This window comes from Triplophysa rosa, linkage group LG8 (assembly GCF_024868665.1).
Source record: "Triplophysa rosa linkage group LG8, Trosa_1v2, whole genome shotgun sequence".
Lineage (NCBI taxonomy): Eukaryota > Metazoa > Chordata > Actinopteri > Cypriniformes > Nemacheilidae > Triplophysa > Triplophysa rosa.
In genome coordinates this window covers 2,309,506-2,334,878 of record NC_079897.1, presented here as the reverse complement: position 1 = coordinate 2,334,878, position 25,373 = coordinate 2,309,506, and the positions used below count along the sequence as shown (strand labels likewise).

The 25,373-nt window shown below is 38.5% G+C and overlaps 1 protein-coding gene across 4 annotated transcripts in view; it reads right to left on the bottom strand.

Annotated features, from left to right (window-relative positions):
- Window positions 1-1,282: 1,282 nt before the first annotated feature.
- Window positions 1,283-25,373, bottom strand: part of LOC130557753 (raftlin-like) — an 80,450-nt gene continuing 56,359 nt past the window's right edge. For 3 of the 4 annotated variants that reach the window (XM_057339771.1, XM_057339768.1, XM_057339770.1), the window contains exons 8-10: window positions 17,667-17,770; window positions 10,057-10,132; window positions 1,283-7,634 (exon numbers count right to left, since the gene is read on the bottom strand). In XM_057339771.1, the coding sequence (XP_057195754.1) occupies window positions 7,152-7,634; window positions 10,057-10,132; window positions 17,667-17,770 (663 nt within the window). In that variant the 3' untranslated portion in view covers window positions 1,283-7,151. The remainder of the gene's footprint in view (window positions 7,635-10,056; window positions 10,133-17,666; window positions 17,771-25,373) is intronic. The other variant, XR_008963343.1, reaches the window with a different exon arrangement.

The window sequence follows — 25,373 nt, the reverse complement described above, 5'->3', positions numbered from 1 at the left end:
AAATGTCTTATCAGAATGAAAATGAAATGAAATTATTGTATTGAATTGGTCATGGCACTAAACAATGTATTTTTCTTGAAGTAATGGGGAAATGTTGTGTTGCGTATTTGTCAAGAGATGGCGCTGTAGGCCAGATCTTGTTGCCTATAAAATGGCACAGTAAGAATACAAGTGTGTCGCACCTGCTGCCAATCATGTAAGGCCTGGCTATGTTGGTTTGCTTATGGACTGGAATAAAGAGTTAAGAATGGAGAAATTTTGTGTCCTCATGATTTGGATTATCTGGATTAAGACATAACAGAAACCAAACCATCACCAGTGTAATGATGACTCCAGCACGTCAGGTCCGGGCTTATCAGATCTTTTGCTATTTATCAGTTATTTTGTGCTAGCAATGTAAAACAAAATTAGTTCCTTTCTCAACATTTTGGCGTTTGCAGAATTAATTATTAGACCTGTCAATCTTTGCATGAATAACCCCAAGAAAGACTTTACATGCATTGACGAGCACAGGCCACTAGATGGCAGTGTGTTCCTATGATCAGATTCACAAGCTTCTTATACCTGAAATGACACTCTTAGCAATGTCAAACACCACAGCATAGGTACAAGTTTACACAGATGGTTTGTCTTTAGTTATTTTAAGAATCTATATTTAAAAATGTTGGACATTTCGAGACGGTGCCGTCAGCTAGCACTATTTCTGTGCCTTTGTTGTCGTTGATGAAATGACATCTATACATTATTTAGTTTTCTCTGTTGTCCTTGATGAACGTTATTCAGTTTTCTATGTTGTCATTATACATTATTCAGTTCTCGTCTCGACCCTCATTGAAGTGTGATTAGAGGATTTCTGGTAATGGACACAAAGCATTGATTTTGTGTACGATGGGGGGTAAATGTATTTATGTTGTGCTTCTAGACCGCCTTTGTTAAAAAAAAATTCTTAGAGGTCATTTTACATCAACCAGTGTTTTACTCGCAAATAAATAAATAACCCAACAGGAACCAAATAATAACTTTAGGGGAGCATAATTGTGTTTGCTGGCTCTGTGTATCAATTTGGAAGTAAACGCTTATTTAATCACTAGAAACAGAAGGACATATATCTGAACGTGCTTTATTTTTATTCAAAATGTGGTGGTAAATACCGCAGTTTAAAAGATTTAAAGATTTGAATGAAAGAAAACATGACACACCACCATGATGTTTAAATCCTTTAACCAATGCAGCAGTAGAGTGGCAATCAGATCTTACAGCAAAATAAAACCCATCACACATCAAATATAAATCATATTTATTATAATATACAAATTGTACAGATGGCGTTACGAAGAAAACAATGAAGAACATGGATCAGTTTTGACAACGGCACAACAGTGACTAACATTCAAATCATCCTGTAAATATGGAGGCAGAGACGGTGAATGTTTTCAGATGCACGAGCACAGACCTCAGCAGCAGGTTTCACTCCTTTCAGCAGTTTTTAATGACTTCAGCAAAGCCAGAAAACAGAGAGGAACTGGTGCACGCCTGTACGTGTGCGGCGTGAGCTACAATGAATGATCTCCCCCGCCGGTGCAGGGAACTCACAGATATGGAGTACGTTATATAACGAGCACATTTCTTCATATACGATAAGAGAAACTAACTACAGGAGACTCGTTCTTTACATCTTTGTTTTTCTCCTAACAGCTTGTCTGTAACAGCCACGGGACGTGACCGCACAAACCCACAGGCTGACCCAAAACTCAATGAGCTCATGCCTGCTATTGTATATGTGGGCGGTAAAGATCAGGTATGTTACTTTTTGCACAAGTATTCATCACTGCCAGCTTATTAAACTGCTGAAATCCGGTGTCTACGTAACAATGGTATAAACGTCGAATAGTTGTGTGTATATTTTACATTTTGAAGACAGAAAATTACACGGAAGTAGTGTAAACCAAACAAAGCTATGAATAATGTAACAACAACTGTTTTCCTGTGGACGTAATGAATAATTGTTTTATGCCACGTCAATTTATACAACCATAAAGTGCCCAAACAGGTAGCCCATTGCAATAGTCATTGGAATTTATTTTTTTAGCCTTTTTTTAAAATAAAAGTTTTCTTAAGCTGTTCAGTACATCACACATTTATAATACCAATTAAAACACAGCATGTAAAACTGAAGGAACTTCAAAATCATTCGTTTTAAATTGACGTGTCCTGTACAACATCTCAACTCGTGTATCATCTAGAATTCCGAGTTTCTCACTTGTACAACTTCGCTTTGTGGTTCATGTGCTCGAAACTCATAAGTATGATATATCCGACTCCACTTGAAGACAGCATCTGTAGGCATGAAACACAGATTTAATCGACCAAATTTAGCCTAATGTCAGGGCTGTACGTTAACTTTTGTGCTACAGAGGTTCAAAGTTTTGTAGCACAGGCCAACAGTTCAGGTCATCACATAAATAGACAGGTAACTGAAAAAGGACATTAACGTTATACAAATGGATAAATTAGGGCCATAGTATCTTTAGTTTTTACCAAAGTAGTTTTTTAGTTCTTTTTAGTTTTTCTGAGTTCTGTATTTTCAATGCTTTACTATACAGTAGTAAATACATTTGTCCATAAAATACGTAGTAAACTGTAGTATTTACTACAATAAACTAGTTATTTTTTTACTAGTTAACTAGTTATACTGTGGTACACAATAATTTTATTGCAGTTATATTTGAACTTTACTATAGTAAATAATTAAGCATACTATAGTGTTTACTACAGTTTATAAATTTACTACAAGTCCATTATTTTATCATCTGGTTCAAATTAAACAGACTTTTATTTTGGCGGGTCGTCGCGAAGACGCTTGAGCTTCAGTGTGTTTGACAGTAGCTTCCCTCAAAGTGAAATGCTCGTAAAATAAACTTAGATCAACTCTGTGGAATGGAAGAAGTTCGTGTGTTCATTTCCTCGTATAGTAAGATACAGACAAATCCACGAGGTTCGCGCTTGTGACATGTTAAACTGTGCAACTCATTCACTCATAGATACGCAGAACAAGCAGAGGACATATTTAAATACTAGAATACTAGTTTTCCCACATCCCACAGATGCAGGCGGAAAACAAGTTTTAATTGCAAAAACGAAATAAAAACGAAAATAAATAGTGGTGCGCCATTAGTTAACCTCACACACGAACAAGCACGACGACAAACGCACTTCACACAAACAAGCGGCTCTGTCTAATGCACCTGCCAAACTGTATCGTACGCGTGCTACGCTATTTAATTTATTCGTAGCACAGACCGATTTTTTCGTAGCATATGTGCGACATATACTGTATGTACAGCCCTGCCGTAACGTAAGCACACCACGATGTATCCCACAATGCAAGGCGCCTGACTTGAGTTTGTCATTCGCTATTCTATTTCTTGACGTAATTCTAAAAGGCATTTTTTTACCATGGTTAAGGCATCTGAAGCACTCAGAATTGTATCCAACCCTTTCTACCTTTGGTAAAATGTCCTGATTCATTCTGAACTGTTTGACATGTTATTAAAAAATAACAGGCGGCATACAACATTCAAAGTGCCGTACACAGTACTACAATACTATTGCAAACACAGCCAGATACCTCAATGGATAACAGAAAAAAGCCATGCTTATCATATGCCCGCACTACAGTATCTGGAATACAGCAATATGGCACATATCTGTCAGTGATAATCAACAAGTAACGTTTGAGAATCTTTTTTCGTCAAACAATCAAACAGGCAATCTCCCCCTCAGCCGCCGTCTCACAAACAACACTGTGACAAAACACGATTATAATGACGACGTGTTTGAAACTGCTGGGAGAAGAACACAGAGACGCGCCAGGAAACACACTCGGAAAGTGCAAAGTGAATTTTCATCAAAGCGTCTGCTGACAGATTGGAAACAGCATCTTATATTGGGAAGTCGGAAGGCGTGACCCTCTGCGAGGAGAGCAAGCGCTGGAGACGAATTTCCCAGCAGGAGGGGTGAGTGGAAAAGCTATTACGGTTTTAAATGTGACCCCTCCGGCCATTAGAGCTAATGCAGGCCCCCTGTGAACCGCCCGCGTGCCCTTCCAGAAGACCACATGCTGGAAAACCCCTGACGCTGCAAACCCACATTATAAATACAGGCAGACACCAGCGCAACACGGCTGACTGACTGGAAAACACATTTACAGCTCAGGTAAGGTATACGATGGGCTCCAAACGGATTTCAAATCGTAGTGAAAAAAAAACAAAATGGCACTTGCAAATAAATGAAGCTTAAAGATCGTTATTCAGAACACTTTTTCACCCCCTTTGGCTCCAAATCTGTTGGTAATTTTAGTGGAGTTTAACAAACAGAAGGTATCTAGAAATATGTTGGTGTTGCTTTAATATATACGCCACTTGGTTTGATATTTTATTATCTAATGCAAATGCATTCGTCATTAGACTTTGCTAAAACCGATCTAAACCATGTGAGGATGAAACATTCCGTCTGAGATCATAGTCTTGTGTGATTCTGCTGGATTACTGGATCTCATTCCAGGATTAAAGACTGAAATACTATTGGTTTCGTTAATAAAAGCTTTAGAGAAAATGCCTAACTACATTACCCTGTCAATGCGACTGTGCTCATTTTCTGTTGTTCACTTTAAGCCGCTCATGGTGATAATATCATTCCCATAACCCCTCTATATTACACCCTTCTGTCTGCATTATCCACGTGGCCGTTTACTCTTTTATGCAAATTGAAAATGACTGCGGTCCACGTAATAACGACGATGTGGTTTTGCTCTCATGAAGTTGATGTGATGAAATGTCTTTTATGCAATTCCTATGTGTAGCTGCTTGTGATGTGTGAACGCCACTTGTGTGAACACCTGCTAATTATAAAAAGAAAAAGATTGAATTTGCCCATCGTTTTCCTAAGTGAATCTCTGCGCATGTCTTTTTGTCTAGAGATTTGTGACCCCGGACCACAAAACCAGTGATTATTTTATGAAATTGAGATTTATACATCATCTGGAAGCTGAATAAATAAGCTTTGTAAATGATGTATGGATTGTTATGATAGGACAATATATGTGGTCGAGAAAATCAAAATATTGAGAAAATGATCTTTAAAGTTGTCCATCAGAGGCGCTGTGGCAGGTTTGTTTTAACGCTCTCTATTGGCTAACCGATGTAATGACGACGTAGAGAATAGATGAACCCGAAAGCAGAAATTCTAAGCGTTACATTGATACCAAACTTGCATTGGTAATTCCCAAAGAGCGGGCAGCGGCGAGTGAAGTTGGTAGGCGTCTTTCTGGCAATTTTTGTTCGCCATTTTCCTGCATCCACTCACAAAAATAATTTACAGAATATCTTTATGGAACATGATCTTAACTTAATATCCTAATGATTTTTGGCATAAAAGAAAAATCGATACAATGTATTGTTGGCTATTGCTACAACTAAGTGCTACGTATGACTGGTTTTGTGGTCCCTGGTCACATGTGTGATTTTTAATTTGAGAAAAATATTCAAAATGGTTCGTTTGAGCGCTAGGGCAGACTGTCACTATGTAAAAAACGAAATCCCGCCACTTCCAAAAACCTCCTAAATTAATTTCAAACCGTGCGTGACATGTCTCGACGCACCATATTTGAATGTATGAACGAGATTCGAGAGCTGTGGAGTGGCAAATAACAATTTAACCTTCCGCCTGTTCCTCACACAGAGCTTTAGAAGACTTTGGCTTTTACATAGACATCTACCCACAAAGGTTTAAAAAAAGACACTTTAGGATGCAGCCTATTGGGGAAATGTTGCCTACAGTTGTAGTTCACTAGGTTTTGGAGACTTGGAATATACCAGACAAATAGAGTAGACCAGTGGTTCTCAAACTTTTAAGTTGTAAGGCCCCCTTTGTGTTAAGTGCATAGCTTTGCGGCCCCCCATATAAAGACGTATAATCTTAAACTTATAATTTTAATTAAACCAAAAACATTCAGTTATACAATGCTAAAACCTCAATTATTTTGGTTGGAGGTGTCATTTTTCTGATGTTTGATTGCATAAAATCTATGATAAATTTCTATATTTCATAAAATGCCACAAAATCTGTGGCCCCCTCGATCCATCTTGGGGCCCCCCCAGGGGGCCACGGCCCCCAGTTTGAGAACCACTGGCGTAGACTACTTGAATGATATTATTGAATCTCTTTTCCTTTGTCACAAATAATGAAAGGTTAACGTTTTTGGAACGGTACATGGGTGAGTAAATGATGACAGAACTTGGATTTTTGGGTAAGCTATGCTTTTAAAATCGTGAGGGATGAGATTCAATAAACAAAAAGTTGTCCGATTAAAGCTGCAATCGGAATTTTTTGGGGTTAAAAAAGTAAAAAATTGTAAGCAAATTTGAAAAAACGCCAAATGTGACCGTAACCTGTAGTTGCATGTATGAAACAAATATTTTAAAAGTTACAGGAAACTTAATCGGATACTTTTCTTACATTGCTCTTCCGTTACATTGACATCGGTTTTGTTTAAACTGTGAAATATTCATACAAACATCAAAACAAAAATATACACACACACGTGCACCTTACATCACAGTCGATTGCCTCTCGCAACAGTGTAACCCTCTGCTCGCGCACGCCTGTCATCTTCAGTAGAGTCCTTCAGCCGGCTCTCGGCCCTAAATATTCATGTGGTTTTCCCATCCAGTGCATTTACTGAAAACAATCTCATCCCATTTCTCCTCTTTTCCTAGGTACTAGAGTCCTATCGCTCGTTTAAAGATCTCGGTCAGGGGGATGAAATCTCGCCAGCGGCATTGGTTACAAGAGGTCGCAATGTCAGGTGAGGTGTCCGTAGCCGTCTGGATCTGTAAATCATTTTATTAGTCTGTATTGTCTTTATTTTCAAGTGTTTAAACATTCTTAATACAAGACAACACTCATGGATTTAAAGAACTGTACTTCATATTACTCGTCTGTGGTATGACGATCAAGAAAAATGATTTTGGAGTGAGAGAACGTCAAGATATTGTGCTGTATATCTTATAAATGTGTCTTGTTTTAAGGATGTTTATTTTGAACATTCATAAAGGTCTACATCTCTTGGTCACGTGAGTTGGAGAGCATCTTCAATCCTGATTGGCCGAGACGTCGCCATGTGACGGTTCGTCTACTGAGCCGTCCACCTCATTGCACCGATGTGCTGTCTGCTGGTCTGCGGGTGAGGCGTCGCGGCTCATCTCCACCTGTGTTTTTACTTCTACCTCATGCTGATTTTCATTTTGGGGATTTCCTTTTCTCTCTTTATTACCGCACAGCACTTCCTGTTTTTCCCCTACCTCACTTCCTGTCGCTGTTCCTTCCTCTGTCTCATAGAGTTCCTGCGTCTTTTCCTCTCCGCTTTCCACTTCAGTGTCAACTTCATTATTTAGCTTTTTCTGTCGTTCATTCGCGCTCGCATTTCTCTCCTCGGTGATCTTCTCCGCTCCGTCACTGATCTTTTGATCACACAGCTTCTCTGCGGCGGGCGTGCACTCTTTCTTCTTCTTGTCCTTTGGCGCGTCTTTGACGGAGTTCTTGTTGCACTTGTTCCGTGCTTTAAAGATGACTTTCTGAAACGGAAAATGTCAACAGATGTTTAAAATGAGAAATAATGAGACAAGACATATTACATACAGATGAATTATTCATAATGAAGATGTACGGTGTATTACACCTAATACCATTTCTGTAGCCGTGTAGCCAATTATTGACATGCTTCCTCTTCAACCTGCCTGAATTTGTTTTAGGCCGTGTTTACACGATGAAAAACGGAAATGTTTTTCCTATGCGTTTTTGAAAGGTTTCAAATACACATGACAGCGTTATCGAAACGGTTTGCATTTACACGGTTCCAGGAAATCGGAAAAAAAACGCTTATGCACGCCAAGCCAGTGGATGGCGATGTTGTTGTGTAAAGAAACAGGACGTGCCTTTTCACATACTGTCAGGATTTGGTGAGGTGCAAGGACAATCAATAATGAAGAGACGAAAGGGCGGGAACAGAGACGAGACCGGAGAGAGCATATGGAAGGCCAACAGGGCCAGAATGCCTCTCTCCACATAAAACAAGGGGTTCTGTCATGATCCTGCCACTATTCCTTTGTAAGTCATAAGGTAGTCGTAAGCATCACCGTCGAGTCCAGCTGCTTGTAGTTTCAGCAAATAATTGCGTGTTTTAGTCCCGGTTTTTGTTCCTCCTATTGAATGCAGCCATTTTGCATTAGTTTTACCACTCAAGGGAGCGTGTCCCGGCGTGTTCACGTGGGAAAGTGACGTCAATGCATACCCTCTATACTCGCTGAGCACGTAATACGCATGTGCGTGACGTCATTGTTTCAGAAAGTTCCGTCTTGCAGTTTACATGGAAACGAAAACGGCAGAGTTGCACTTTGAGACCCGTTTTCAAAAGTTTGCATTTTCAGTACCCTAAAACGCCGTTTCCGTGTAAACGGACAGCCAAAACCCATAAATGTTTTTGCATTTTTTTTGTTTGTTTTTGCGGCCTCTCAGATTGTCATGAAAACAGTTTCCTTAGGAGGATCATTCATTTAAAGCGCTGGCTGTCAAGTTAATGACCGACTGGTCAGCTTGGCAGCTGTGTTTGGTCAAGTCACCCTAGACTGAGCCTGCGACCCTCATGGACCACCCCTGTCAATAAAATCTGGAGAGAGCACTGCGAAAGTGTGCTATTTTAAGAAATCCTCAAAAACCAGAACCATTCACCCCTGCATCTCACATCTTTAAGCCCTGAATTCAGAAGAGCTGTATTCAAAACATTTGGATCATGTCGTAAACAGAATACAGACAAGCAGAGAAATATTTACAGAGAACATGTAAACACTGGATGGATGGAAGCATCTGCAAATGTTGCATTTCACAAGCGTCACAAGCCTAAAGAAGCCGCAAATACAGCTGCAGAAAAATATTTTTGGATAAAAATGATAAAATACTTAAGGACCATTTCAAAGTCCATTTTCAGTTTTTCTGAATTTACTATTTGTTTAGGTAAAATGGTAGTTTTTGTTTCATTCTGTGATCAAATATTTCTCCCAAATTTCAAATAAAAATATTGTTACTATTTGCATGTATTTGCAAAAAATGGAAACTGAAGAAACAGGTGACAATAACAGAAAAGATGCTCTGTATTTTTCAGACCTCAAATACTGCAAAGAAATCAAGTTTATAGTCACTTTTAAGTAATACAACAGTCATATTTCTACATGTATTTTTTTATGCGATAACCTTGATTTTGATCACAGTTTTCATGCGTCTTGTCATGCTGTCAGTCTTTCGCATTGCTGTTGGATGATTTTGTCCAACGTTGGTAACCAATCGGCCCTCAATGACATTCATGTACAGGTTTCAAACGATGTGAGAATGAATAAAAGTTGACAGAATTTGTATTTTCGGGTAAACTGTCTCTTTAAAACAAATCGCTGCGACGTAATGACACACTTCGTTTTAAACAAAGAATGCATCAAAGTAAATGAATTTAAACTCACCTAATAGCTAGTAAAGGCGCATTTGTTAGTTGTGTTAAATACACACAGCTTTGAATTCCGTACACCGCTGACAAATGTTGAATAAAGCTTAGCGTAGCACTTGTACTGAATTCACTTGGTCGGTCCTTTCTTCCAAAAAACGAGACGCTATATAAATAAATAAATAACATTGGCAATACCAAACAGGCAGGCACTGGCCCTTATTTTCTTTGAAGTGAAGCGGAGCTAAATCTTTGTTTAAATTATGCATTGTTTTCTTCAGGAAATCCAAGCGTCTTCTGCTTTCTGCCCCATTTTATGTGGCGTCTTAAGGAAATGCCTAATGTCAGCTCTGAACCCTGTAAAATCACTCTGCGCGTGACTGCGGCTGTGTATAGAGTTCATATATTTTTACAGCCGGCCACCATGCAGAATATTAACGTCTGTGAGGGATTTCATACTAACTCGAGGTACGTTATGTATGTGTTCGCAGGACTATGAGGTCACGCACCTTAGATTCCTTCTTCTTGCGGGGCAGCATTGGTCTCTGAAGGAAAACGATTTGTTTGGTTGCCAAACTTCCATCACTGGAAAAGAGAAATCGCAGAATCAACAAACAGGTTCGTCAAAAGTGATCAGACTTTGGGCAGTAATGATGAAACATCCAAACAGCCTTTTGGAATATACTTTGTTAAAGGGATAGTTCACCCAAAAATGAAAATTCGGTCATCGTTTACTTACACTCGTGTAATTTCATACCTGTATAACTTTGTTCCGATGAACACGGAGAAAGATATTTGGAAGAATGTTAGTAAATGGTAAAGACAGAACACTTTGTTTTCCTAAATTCTTCAAAATATAGTATGATGTCACAGAGGTTCACAGAATGATGTCCCAGAGCTGAAAATAGCTGACATTCTTCCAAATATCTTTCTCCGTGTTCATCAGAACAAAGAAATGTATACAGTTTTGAAACAACCTGAGGGAGAGTAAACGATGACAGATTTATCATTTTTGGATGAACTATCCCTTTAATATATGCCTTTTAATGTTCTTTATATGCTTCCCCGAGAAAAAATATCTTGTGGTTTTTAATCAAAATGTAATGACTTTTTTGTTAGATGAAATCTCCAAGTCCTGTTATTTGTCATCCCGTCCACTCCAAGCACCTGGCTTAAATCTGGTATGCAACACCCACTTTTCACAAACCAAGTATTACTTAACATTTATTCTTGAACATCCTGTTTCGCTTTTTCAGCAACGTGTCTCATTATAAGAGTTAATGGCCTGTGAATGGCATTTCATGTTGACTGGCTCTTTTACAAGGGTTTGACAACACACTTTTCTTTCCTGTTGTGGCATTTCCTGTAGAAACAGGAAGTTGAGTCAGAACTTATTAAAGGCCTGGTTTTCTGCTATTGCTATTCAATAGTAGGTGGTATTATGATGCGTAACATTTTCATTACCGAGCAAGAGTTTATTGAATATTTTGGTAGAAGAGAAACGCTGTACATTGTAAATGATTGCAGACGCACCGTCAACTTGCTTTTGAGTGTTTACGGCTTTGACTGTTCCAATATGGAGGATGACATGTGTATAGCATCTCATAGATACAGCTTCTATGTATACATATCTATTTGTCTACCAGCATGTGTTTTAGTTTTGACCAGTTTATAACCTGACCAGCTTGAATCAATAGAAGATCATGTTTTTGCAAAAGGCGCCCCTTTGTGTGCAGTCGCTCCATGCTTACCCGAGTGATATTAGTTATTCAGTATCTTATCTTGTATTTATAGCTTTAATAATGCTGGATAGGACAAACAGACCCTGGAGATCTGTTTAAATTGTTTTGTTGTGAGAGTAATTGGAACACATGGGGCATTCAGGGGGACAAACAAAATACCTTCTTTTGTCAAATTCTCAAAATGATAAGCAAATCTCTCTTTATTGTAGCCTTTTGTTGGTTTTATGATAGATATACTGTACGTATGAGAATGTCCGGTACCTCTCATGGGTGCTTCTTTAACTATGCTTCTTTTTCTTTTAAGTTTTGCTTTGAGAAAAAAACTATATGTTTTGACATTATTACTGTTCTTTTTCTCTGGCTAAGTTAAGTTCACTTTTGAGATTTGAGATTCATTTGTATAAAGAATAGATGTGTGTGTGCGTGCGTATATAAAATATAGCTTAATAACACAATTAAACGCAATAAAAGCATGATTGATTTTTGAAAATGTTTATATACACGTGTCATATGGTGTGACAAAAAATATATTAATATTTATAATATAAAATAGCATACGATTTATCTTTATTGTTCGTTTTTTCTTTGACTTTTCGCTGTTACATCATAGGACACATTTACACATTTATTTGTCTACTACCCATGTGTTTGAGTAAAATGATCATTTTTGTTTAATTCTGTGAATTAATTTTTCTTTTCAGAAAATAGAAATAGAAAAAATGGTCAAAATAACAAAAATATGCAATGAAAGAAAGATCGTCAAAGAGAACAAATTCATATTCATTTTTTTTACAACACAATACTACAATAATCTTTTTACATGAGGTGGTCCTTTAATTTTTCCGTGCCTGTATATTTGCAAAAATAAGTCATTCATTTAACCTTCAATTAAAAACAAGAAAGCTCGAATCTTAAGTATTATTTAAATCAGCCCCAGGATGTGAAGTGTCCTTACACTCTTATATGAAAGTGAGATTCTCCAGATTCTCAAAAGCGTTTTAGAAGTGGATAATACAGATACATTTCTTAGTCAAGCTCTTTAATCCTCAGAGGACATAGAACTGTGTTTCTAAACATTTTGTTTCACTCACACACTCCCTCATTCCTCTCTCTCTCTCTCTCTCTCTCTCTGTTGCTTTAGTGCTCTCTCGCCCCTCCGTTTTTGCCTCCCAGAGTCGTTACGGCGCTTGTGTCGAGTTCAGCTAATCCTTAACTTCACACGCGAGACTCGCTTCCCACGAGAGCGTCGCACGGTTCAGCTACAAATGTCTTTCATCACATGGGCCTTCGCGTTTCTGCCATAAGCTGGCAATCAATAGCAAATGTCTAATTCGGCCTGTTTTCTGCGCTGCCCATTTCTGGCTTGTCTGGGAGCTGGATATTTATTCCAGTGCGTCTACGTTAAATCAAAGAGGCAAAACTGGATTCCTGCAGTCCTATTAAAATGTAAACGAGTGGCTGGTTTAAAATTACAGCCCGGCCAGCGTCCAAACTAGTCTTCATCTTCACTTTATAGAGGACGACACGCGTCCACGTACAATCTCCATCATAAAGGACTTAATTGAATGGTAACTTTAGCAATTGCCAACGTAATGAATAGACAAGCGTACTGCACGATGTAATGCATAAGAATGAGATGTGTGGACACGGAAATACAGTCGAATCATTCCCACAAAATAACCTTTTTATCCTTACCATAGAAATACCATGTTTTTTAACCCTGGTCCTTTGCTATTTGGCATGTATCATGCTAATTCTGTGTTTTTTACCATGTTGTTCATTAAAGGGATAGTCCACCCCCAAATTAAAATTCTGTCCTGAATTACCCTCAAGTTGTTCCAAACCTATATACATTTCTTTGTTCTGTTTAACACAAAGAAAGATATTTGGAAAAATGTTAGCAACTGAGATTTCTGTGGCACTATTGACTACCATATAGTAGAAAACAATTTTGTATAATTTTTTGTTCAAAGACATTTTATACAGGTTTGAAACTACTTGAGGTTGAGTAAATGAAGACAGAATTTTTATTATTAACTATTACTCAATGAACTAACATGGCCTTTTCAGAAAGTAATAGAATATTTTACTGCGAAAAATGTATTTCCATCCAGAATAAAAGTTTGTGTTACGTGTACGTAATATATGTCGGTGTACTGTGCATATTAATTTTGTATTTATGAACACGTACACAGGAATGCATATATTTGAGAAAAATATAACAATTAATAAAAGTTTATTTAGAATTTCAATTATTGTTAAATATAAATTAATACATTTAAATATTTAACAAGTATGTGTATGTTTTGTGTTTATAAATACAAAATAAATATGCACAGTACACAGATATATATTAGGTAAACACAAACGTTTGTTCTGGATGCGATTAATCACTAGCTGTGTCTCGTTTCGGAAGGCTGCGCCTTGTGTCCTCCAGAGGTCTCATTCTCTAAAGGATGCGGTATACGGAGGATTCTCAATTTAGAATTAAACGAGACGTCCTTCGTAGGACATACCGGCAGAAAAGGAAACAGGAAGTACCACGTTGCTATGACAACACGTTGCGCTCGCACACCTGTCAAATTAATTAAAATGATTTCTACATGATTTTAAGAGGTAAAAAGTTGGTTACTTCTATCCTAAAAAATGCCAAAAGAGTTAAACAAATGTACCATTTTTTGCCTTACTGTTTCAAAACGTTTAAAAATCACTAAACACTTGCAAACCTATTTACTACATCAGCCTGCTAAGATGAAAAAAAGTGACACAAATTTGTAAACTGCTAACATTTAAACACCACATATTTGATTGAATGTGCAGCTGCTGCCGTTTATTCAAATAACAGACGTTGGCCGACGCAAAGAATTGTGGGTTATCTCTAGCAACTCATGTGTCCTCCGAATACTCGTGAAAGTAGGTCGCATTAGAAGGGTGCATACGGAGTGTCCTACCTGCTTTTATGAAACGAGACAGCCTCGATGACGTAGCAGGCTTCAAATGAGACCTCCGAAGGACGCAGCCTTCCCAAACGAGACAGCCATTGACAGCCTTAATTTTTTGCAGGTTTTTTTGTGACGACACGCAACTGAATTTGAAATACCTTTGACTGCCATGTAAGTGCAATTGTTCAGTACAATATAAAATATTAAACTACCGTATTACCATCTGATATCATAATACCACCACATCCTTTTTTTGTCCATTGCCACCGAAGAAAACAAGGTCATCAGCCCCAAGACGTTGACGAGTGAAGATTCTGTTGTATCTAGGACAACGTTTTGATAAATTAGCTACATCAACGCTCTTGTGTTTTGGTAAGTTTAAAATAGGCCCGTAATTAATCAGCGGAGTCTGTGGGATGGATAGAACGCTGACGTCTGAAAGAGAGGCCGCCTAGGGATCGGCCCGGCGCTGCCGTGGGATTGACAGATGGAGATTATACGGTGAACTTCTGTTCGACATCGCCGGAAGCTTTCGCCCGCCATTACGGGAGTCATCAGTTAGCTGGTATTGACATTTCATTACGGTGGGCAAATAGCCGCGTCGTTTCGTATCTTTACAGGCTGTGCCCGTCATTTTGACTCGATGAGGTACTGCAGCAGTTTCTTTTACCCTGAAAACTTTGCCACGTTCTGTTATTCTTTGTTCTGTTATTCTCGGCAGGTGGAATAGTTGAGGTATCGAAACCCAACTATGAAATTCAGTTCATCACTTTATGTTAAAACACGGTTCACACTGACAGTGATTTTATTCTCATACGCTGCGTCCGAAATCGCATACTGTGACAGTACGTACAGATTTAAACGAAGTACCGTAAAAACAGTACGTTCTATGTAGTATGTGTGGGGGTAGTATGAATAGATTTCGGACGTACTGCATCCGCCATGTTTTATTGTCATGTGACCCGTATGCTCTTTGACCTATGCCGTATTAACATCAACCTGTACCTAGGCGTCGGTACAAAAATCATTTGTTTACGAGAAATTCATTAATCTGTACTTACATTTAAAAACAGACACCCACTTTGAAGTTTTCCGCTATTTTAATTTGATTCAATTTGGGAAATTGACCGTTGCTAAGCTCCCGTTGCATCATGGGATGGAGAAGTGTCCATCTGATGCATACTCACAAATCTCGGCGTAAGCAGTAGACCATCCGGGTATTTCTCTATGCCTACTGTTTTGTGCATACTGAGGTTTCGGACATACTACTCATGACTCACTCATTTTCGCCGACTAAATAGTATGGAAGTTGGCGGTTTCGGACGCACGGTTAGTGTGCACACTAGTGGTCATGGGCAGCGTTGGGTAAGTTACTCTCAAAAAGTAATTAATTACTCGTTACTAATTACATATTCAATAGTGTAATTAGATTATTGTACAAATTACTCTCTCCAAAAAGTATTTAGTTACTAATTACTAATTACTTTCTATATCCTATATCAACCCTGATTAGTTAAGTGATTCAAGGATAGGCATGAAAGGGCTCTTTTAATTAATTCAAATAAATAATATTAAACTACATAAAGTAGTATTATTAACTGACCAAAGTATTACAAATGTGAGAATTATACATTAAAGCATAGATTTTAAAGTTAGACTTTGAATTTTGATGTCAATTCCACTATTACACACACACACATATTACACAAAGTATTTAGTTTAATTACATCAGAAGTAACTGTAATTAAATTACAGAAAGAATAAGAGTAATCCCTTACTTTACTTTTTCAAGGGGAAAGTAATTAAATTACAGTAACTAATTACTTAGTAACTAGTTACACCCAACACTGGTCATGGGGGCCTTTCTACATCCGAAACCCGTAATGCTATTGGTGGGTGGCACAGCCAACCATAATGTTCGAAAATGGGATCATAAATGGGTTGTATTGCCTGTAAAAACAAGACGTCGTTCTGTTTTGACAAGGATTTCGTTTTCTTGCCATTAAGAATTTTTTGAATTTAAAGGAACACATAAATACATCATGTCACGCAGAAGATGACTAATTATCAATGCATGAATCAAACTCGTTAAGAATGCCTCCAGCTTCTGACACAGTTTTCCATGCCTCGCCTTTTAAATTATGTCCTTGAATGTGGGCAGAGACAAATCATATAGAACGGTTAAAGTAACTTCCAGTTTTTCCTCCGATGCCCATGTAAGATACTGTATCATGTGACCAGCTTCATTCTCATTGGTAGTTGTTATATCGCTTTGTTGCATCACTGATCACGCACATGTTGCATCACCAGAGGTCAGTCACGTAACCAGTAATTACCAGCTCTCATTGACAATGAATGTTGTTTGTGCTGTATGCACACTGTCTGCACTATGTAGTACATGCACTTATCATACTCTTTGCACTATGTAGTATGTGCACTACATGCACCTGTATACACTCTGCATTATACAACTGTATTCAAACTCTGCACTATGTAGTTTGGGCACCATGCATACTCTTTGCGCTATGTGATACATGCATTATGCATACTTTTTGCACTATGTACAGTTCATGCACTAGTCATACTCTGCACTATGTGTTATGTACACATCATACTCTGCACACCTCTGCGGTACGTAGCATGTGCACTATGCATCATTTCTGTACTATGCAAACTCTCATCACTGTGCCATACATGTACCTATACATACTCTCTGTACTATTTAGTGGGTGCACCGTTCAAATTCTGCACTAGGTAGTATGTGCACTTATGCATACTCTCTTCACTATGTGGTAGTGTATTATGCATACTTTTTGCACTATGTAGTATGTGCACTTTCCATACTCTCGACTTCCTATACTCTCTGAACTACGTAGTACATGAGTATGTAGAATGCGCGCTACTTTATGCGTATGTATGCATACTTTGTGGTACAGTATGTGCACTTTCTTCCTAATCTCTGCACTGTGTAGTATATGCACTATGCTTTCTGTTTGTAGCTATGTAGTACATGAGCTTGTCTTCTAATATACTGTAAACAATTTGCAAATGGTAATGTATGCATCGTTTTTTAGTGCTCATTGCTCACAAGCTTTTGTGTTTGTGACTGTATTTCTATTGACTTGACAGTCATCTTTCTTTTTAGTTGTAGAGTCGTCGCTCATCATGGTTTATGGAAGTGGATGGGCACTGCTGATCTATTCTGGTGCCGATCCTATTTCCATGGTTACAGCGATTTCTCCTCAGGATTATGGTTATTATAATTCTTTTGTTTTTCAAATGAAGTTGAAATGACTTTGACCTTCTACAGAATACAACATAACAACCTCAGAGCTCTTGGTACGCCCATCTTGAAAGGTTTATACATCATAGCAAAAAATCACACTTTTCACATCAGGAACTGAAATGAGGCGCAGAGGAGTTTCTCTACAGTACCTGTTTGTCCTAATGATAGGTGTAGGCAGCACGCACGTGAGTTTCCATCCGAACGAGGCCAGTGACTGCAGCAGTGGAATGTAGTCGTTCTTCACCTGTAAACCCTGAAGAACACAAACACACACTTCACTAAACTTCATCAGAGTCGTACACTTCACACATAACAGCCTACTGCATCAAACACAGAGAGAGAACAAATCCAGTGCGATAAAGATCAGAGTTTAATTTCCGCTCTGTTCTTAGAACAGCCGTTGATATAAAAGCTGTATTGTATGCAGAGACCATGAGAGCGGTTGTTTAATTGAATGTTACGGTGTTGTTTTGAGCTGTCACAGGTTGTCCTGTGGTTTTAAAGAGAAGGCTGGTGCTCTCATTTCAGAACGAGCACACGGGAAGTCAGTGCGGTTTAACGGCACCTGTCCTCAAAGGAAAACATGTCGCGTGTCAGACACAAGACAACACGCGCACACTCATAATGACAACACGCTACGTGATAATACTTCACACTCGATATGGCACGGGTTTGGCACATCCTCGCAAGTACATACTATGTAATTAGCAGTGAGTCACTCTGGGGAAAGTTTAGAATTGTTAGTTTAACAATATGACGACTTGTGAAAGGCTCAAATTCAGCTGTTCTCTTTCTACGTCCGTAACAACACTAATCTGTCTTCCTGTCCACTGTTTACATAGGCAACTGCCTTACCTAAACATTTTAATTCTGTCATCGGTTATTTACTCTCGTGTCTTTTAAAACCTGTAAATGACTTTTTCTTATTTGGAACACAAGAGAAGATATTTCGAGAAATGTCTCGGAGGTTTTGTGTCCATACAATGGAAGTCAATGGGGGCCAGTGTTGTTTGATTACCGACGTTCTTCAAAATATCTTCTTTTGTCTTCTGCAGAAATGACCTAAATTGCCTTTAACCTAAATTGAACCGTAAGGGGTCTTTGTGTGACAAATGCTCAAAAAATTGTTCAAATAGTCACGTGTATCTAGATTGTGCTGTTTTTAGCTAAACGTTTTGGAGTTGAATGACTTAATTATAAAGAATCTTTTCTTCGCTTTGTGCACCTTGGATAGATTTTGTTTGGGTTTGTCACAGTGCATTATGGGATTGCATTCTCTGAAGGATACATACACTATATGGACAAAAGTATTGGGGCGCCCCCTTCTAATAAACAGACTTCTTTAGTCAGAGCGTAAGTCTCAATGCTACAGCATATAAAGATATTATCTTGTGTGTTCTAATTTTATAGCAACAGTTTGGGCAGGAACCTTTTCTATTCCAACATGACAATGCCCCTGTGCACAAAGCAAGATTTGAAAAGAAATGATCGATTTAGTTTAGTGTGGATGAACTTGACTGGTCTGCATAAAGCCGAGACCTGAACCCAGCTAAACCCAAACGCATCATTGACTTGAACATAGTCATTTTGGAACAGAAAAAGGCCTTTCCAAAACTTTTTCAACAAAGATTAAAGGGCCAGTGAATGAAATTTAGCGGCATCTCGGGGCGAAGTTGCGAATTGCAACCAACAGCTCGCTCCACCGCTCAAACCCTCCCTTTCGAAGCACTACGGCGGCTGACACAGAACTAAGATGTCGTCACGTTTTCGCTTCTTTGCTGAGGAGTATGTCCCTTTAGGGCCACTGTAGAAACAACATGGCGGATTCCATGTAAGGGGACCCGCGGTGTATGTAGATAGAAATAGCTCATTCTAAGATAATAAAAACATAACGCTTTATAATGTAAGGTCCCCATACACCTCTGAACACATAGTTATGTAAATTATATTGCATTTCTGTCAAAAGATCCTTCACAAAATGACACATTGTACCTTTAAAACAAAATGATTAAAAATGGTGTTGTACGGGACAGCATTAATATTCGTTTTGATTGGAACTACAGGAATAGATAAACATGTTTATTAGAAGGGGTTGTCCCGATACTTTTGTCCATATAGTATGGTACGTATGACCCAACCATAGGTTGAAACCAGCCAACATTTTTTGTACATCCAGTGTAAGATGCCTCAAAGTGCTGGTTTCTCTGCTTGCTATGTATTGGAACAAAGCCAGTGTCTAAGTTTAGTCCTCTGTGAGGAATGAGTTTCAACACCCATCCTAGTTCTGATGCTTTTTCGCCCAGATTGGTGGAATTGTTGTGGGTCATGCGTTCAGGTTCTGTTGAAGTGGTTTTGGGGTATTTGCATTGGCCAGGACCACAGCGGATGCCCTGAGGGGAGGTTCAGAAATGTGATAAGAAGTTTTTGTTGGAATCAGTCCCAGCAGTCGACCCTGTAAACTGCACCCCAGACTCGAAATAAAAGCAGAGATGAGAAAATCGGGTCTGTTAATGCTTTGGGATTGTGTGAACATCTACACGTTGTTGAAGTGCTTTTGCCGCACTTGTGAAAGGGAGCAGAATCGAGACACTTCAAGAAAGAAGTCTTCAAATTTTGTCATGAAATGCCATTCGCAACTATTTTATAATGTCATGACTTTCTGATGAGCATAAACGCTGTAGCGGTTTCAAAACATTGTTCTGTTTGTGGAGTTTAATCTAAAGTGTCATTAAAAGCACATTAAAATATTATTAAGAGAAAAAGTATGCTATTTTTGTACTTATGCTTTCAAGTTCCTGTTATTCAACTGGTTGTCAAGGCTGTTAGCAAAACAACATTACAATATCGAACACATGAATTGATTAAATGTTTACTGTAAGACCTTGAATTTGCTTCTCGTCGCTTTGGATAAAAGCATCTGCCAAATGCATTCATGTAAATGACAAAGAACATTCAAAAGCCAATTTCAGACTCTCACCCAGACTTCATTTCTCGACAACTAAAAATAAGCCAACCTTATTTTACACCAATATCACACTTTTCTACCCTGGGTCTTCCGAACATCATGTCTGTTATAAATGTTCTGACGTCTAGGCTATAAATAACCTCACGATCTGACACCATCTATCACGCTTGGACTTTATAAAGTCACAGAATCCTCAGGAAATAACGTCAGTCATTTTGAAACTTGGATTTTTGTGAACTGAGGATTTTTTCTGCTTCATCAGGTTCATCTCGCCGCATTCACGCCGACTGGGTGTTCTTTGTATCCGCGGGGTGCATATTTTTCTCACCTCTGCGGGAGCCATAAAGGTTACATCGCCAACGGACGTGTTTTAATGGTCCGTCTACTGTCTAGATATCACACTGTTTCGATGACCACGCTGACCTTCAAACTTCACTTTCTGCTCCAACTGCATGTTAAATATCGTGCCAGAAAAGCAACGCGTCTTTTGTGTTTCGTGGATGAAAATTGTAACGTTTTCATGTCCTTTAAACATCACAGTGTTAGATCGATATGAACTGCTTAACAATTCTGGAGAATTTAACTTTTGTCTTTTACAGATTGTCATGCGGGCTGGAAACAACATCAAGGTGAGTAAATAAAGATTTAACTTCTATTTTTGTGTCGACTGTTCATTTAATGGACATTTCAGATGTAATTTCGTGGGAAACACAAATGTCCTTCTGAAACCTCTTATGTCCAAATTTGCTGTATTTCAGGATATGGAAAAAATAATGAGCTTTTTCGATGATTGCATACTGTGTTGTCAGAGTTGACAAGCACTTTTTATTGGTTAGACATTTGCAAAACCCATTGACGAACATAAAGGGCGACTAATAATAATGATTTATGGCAAAAAAATAAAAATGACCAGATATGGAGATACAAGGTTTCAGAAGGACACCGGCGAAATACTTTAGCAAGTTCATACTTTATAAGCAAAAATATGCTTAGCATAGTTCAGGTAACGTAGTCCTGGTTAAATTTTAATGAGAATGTTTTTAGTTCATAGTAAAATCTTGATTGTCGACTTTATTTAGCCAAATCTTTATTTAGTGTTTTTTTTCTCCTCAACAACATGCTCTTTTGCACTGAAACTTTGAAAAGATTCATTATGAGCATCCTGATGCGACCATCGTGTTAAGTTAATCTTATTTATCTTTCTAATTGGGTTTCTGGTAACTGCTAACAAGAGTTGTGCTTCAAACAGCTACTTCATAAAGCTTCATCTTAACCTGGTGGACTTTCTTAAATTGGTCTCATCTCAGTCCAGTGAGAAACCTTCATCACTCATAGATCAACAAATCCAATCTGGCGTTATCCAAACATCTGAAGGAAAACAGTCGAGGGCCAAAGTGATTAGAGAGAAGACTGTACGGACATTGGCATGCTTCAAAACATGGGAAAAAAATTTGAGCCAGCGGTAGTTACGCAAGACATTAAATAGACATGAATATTTTTGAGAGTAAAAAGTCCAGGGATTTAGACGGAAAAACCATAACAGGGTGGGACTTAATATGAATTGGTTTCAGCACTCGATGGATTTGTATCAGTATGTTTACTCACAAATTGTTTCTAAAATAGGATGCAAGGATGAAATATTTTTATATCCGTGTAAATCACCGTAATTCCCATCATTCTACCCGAGTGGAAAATGTTATTGCTCAGATGTTGCTCTTTAGTAGCTCTCGAGGGAGTTTTGAGGGAGTTCTCCGTTGTGTTTCGTTTCATCAACTTGGTCTCAGATGTTTCTTCCGGAATTGTTTAGGAGAAATAAAAACAGAATCAAATGAGACTGTAATTGTTGAAATCTATGAAGAGTGTGCAGGTGTAAATGAAACATTTACATTGTCGAGGTCAAATAATCTGGATTTGGGTGAATTTGATGAGAAATGTTTGAGTTCGTATTGAGATCTTCAATAATATTGACTTTTGATTGCAGACTTGACAAATCTGAGCTCAGTTTGAGACTTCTTCTGAAACTCTAATGACAGAGATATTTGTGCGATTTCTGACACTTTTTCTCAGGAAAAATACCTGAGACGCAGACGACAGGAGTAGTTCACCTTCAAATCATCATTTACACCCCCTGTTGTCATTTTAAACCTGCGTGATTTTCTTTCTTCTGCAAAACACAAAAGAAGATATTTAGAAAAATGTCGATAACCAAAAACCGCTGGTCCCCGTTGACTTTAATTGTATAGACACAAAACCAATGCAAGTCAATGGGGACCAATGGTTTTCTGTTGCCAACATTTTTCAAAATATCTTCTTCTGCAGTCATACAGGTTTAAAATGATTAAGGGGCATGAAAGTAACGACAGGTTAAAGGTGAACTATTCCTTTAAGCAAGTTGCAATTTGCTTTCCATTTAATCTCATCGTTTAAAAAAATAATTAAGATGTTAACGAGATCTCATCCGTGATTGTTCTTTAGTATGTGACAAGAATGTTGCACCAGTTTTGTCATCACCCGTGGTTGCTTGGGTCATTACCGTGTCAGCGTGACACAACAACAGGACACAGAGTTCAGCTTTCTCTTTTCTCCGCACATGACGCAAACCGTGCCTTCCTCAAGTATTTTAAAATACTTCTTAATAACACGAGAAGTTCACTGTCGGTGTAATAAAAGCCTGTTAAGGCAATCTCCCCCTCAGTGCATCAAAACTAATAAGCGTTGCTGGAGAGTAAATCTTCAGAGATTATTCCTCAAGGAAATCTAAAATGGAAAGCAGTTTTTTGGGTTGTGGTGGTTCAGAGGCTGAGCCCTCATTGCATTACACGTCCAAGGTTACACTCGTATTGATTTTCTTCCTCACGACAGGAATAGAGCTCTCACTCAATTTGACTCGTATTGAACAAACGCGGCTCACTTACCCAGAACAAGTGCTTTAGACATTTCTGCATACGTTCAAACATCAGCATGTATTGTTTTTTTCCTAAGAAAGAAACATCTCTTTTTGTTGTTGTTGTTGCTATTTTCTGTTTTGTTTCTTTGTTGTTTTCCATCTTTAATTCTAGAATTTTTCTAGAATGGATCTGATTTATGTATTTTGATATGCGTTCATGTACTGCATTTTGCATCTCATTGTGTTAAGTTTGATTACTAGTATGCTGTTTTTATTTACAGTATGTTATTTGGTGAAATTCAATAAAAAAATTTAAAAAAAAATCACAGATGGAATCTTAATATTTTCATTTCTTTCTCCAAGACATTAAATAGAGATTAAATGGAAAGCAAATTGAAAGTCTCATCTGCATCTCACATATTTCTCCTGAGATAAAGAGTCAGAATTCTCACAGATTTCTCTGTCATTAGAGTTTCAGAAGAGATGTCAACAGCGTCTCAAAGTGAGCTCAGATTTGTCAAGTCTGCAATCAAAAGTCAATATTATTAATAAAGACCTCCAGCATTTTTCATCAGATTTACCCAAATCCAGATTGTTTTACCTCTACAATTTACCTTCATTTCACACCTCCATATTCTTCACGTGTTTAAACAATCTCATGTGTTTTTTTCATGCAATTTTAGAAGAAACACAAATTGGTCCGCAAATGAAACACGACTGAGAACTCCTCTGAATCTCCTGAGCTACGAAAGAGCAACATCTGAGCAATCTATTTTTCCTCCCGGTCATCTCCGAGCAAAACGAAATAAACAAACGTACGCTAATGCATGAAGAGCAAGGCAATACAAAGCCCATCATCATAAATGACCCTTTGTGGCACTATATTAAAAAGCACTTCTCAGAGTACCATCAGTCTGTATAATGAACATTGTGCAGTAATTGACCGGCGCTGTAAGAGGAACGTGATTTACGAGACATGCGGAATAAACGCACGGGCGCGCTGAAGACTGAAATATCAGCGAGCGAATATGACAATGATTGATGGCCTCGCCGCAGACAATGTCAGACAGCAGCTGAACGTATCAATTCAAAACGTCTCCATGCATTGGTAAAAAGATCCCTCCGTCCGATGAAACTCTGCATGTATGTATCGTTCTGATGGAATATACATCAACGCGCCCTTATGGAATATTACTACTGAATGCTATTTACGGTACCCTGAAATTACGGCCGCGCGGACTGCTGGGAAATGTCAAGCCCACTCCTATTTGAATGCAGCCCGTCAGGCGAGCGCTGCAGAATGAAGTCGGACGGAAACGGTGTGTCCTTACCGGCTACAGAAACACCCGTCACGGTTCGGCAGAAAAGAGAGAGAGAAGTGAGTGGGATGGAGAGGTGTAGGGTTATACAATAAAACTCAAAACTGGATTACGTTGATAGCATCAGTACACAGCGCTAACTAACACAACACGCACACGCTGACGTGAGACCAACCCGAGAGGAATCGATGCTGAACTGACCAATATCTGATGTCAACAAGTGAGGCTTAGTCTCTGAGCAGCAGGACCCATTACTGTCACTCAAACAGCCCTCCTGATGTGCCGTGGGATTCCCTGCTGCTGCGTTGTGTGTTTAACAGTGAACTTCACAGCAACTTGGCGCAGTTTTGTCTAATTTAATGCTTTTAGATGTTTATGCGGGGAATTTGGTGGCCGTGTGGCACTGTCGTGCGTAAAGCATCAAGAAGTGACTTAATCCCTGCTGAACAGAACAATAAAAGCCATCACAGAAAATCATGGTTTCTGTTAAAAACCATTATGAATTATTAGCTTTTTCCATTAAACCATTACAGAATTTTTCTGTTTGTAGCGCGTTTTGGGCATTATTCCAGTAGGATTTAATAGTGTTCTGTCAGTTCCCATCTGCCAGACAACATCGGACCAATACAATCCGTCACATACCGGTAGACACCATAATAGTTTCTATTGCATTGTTGTTTTTTTG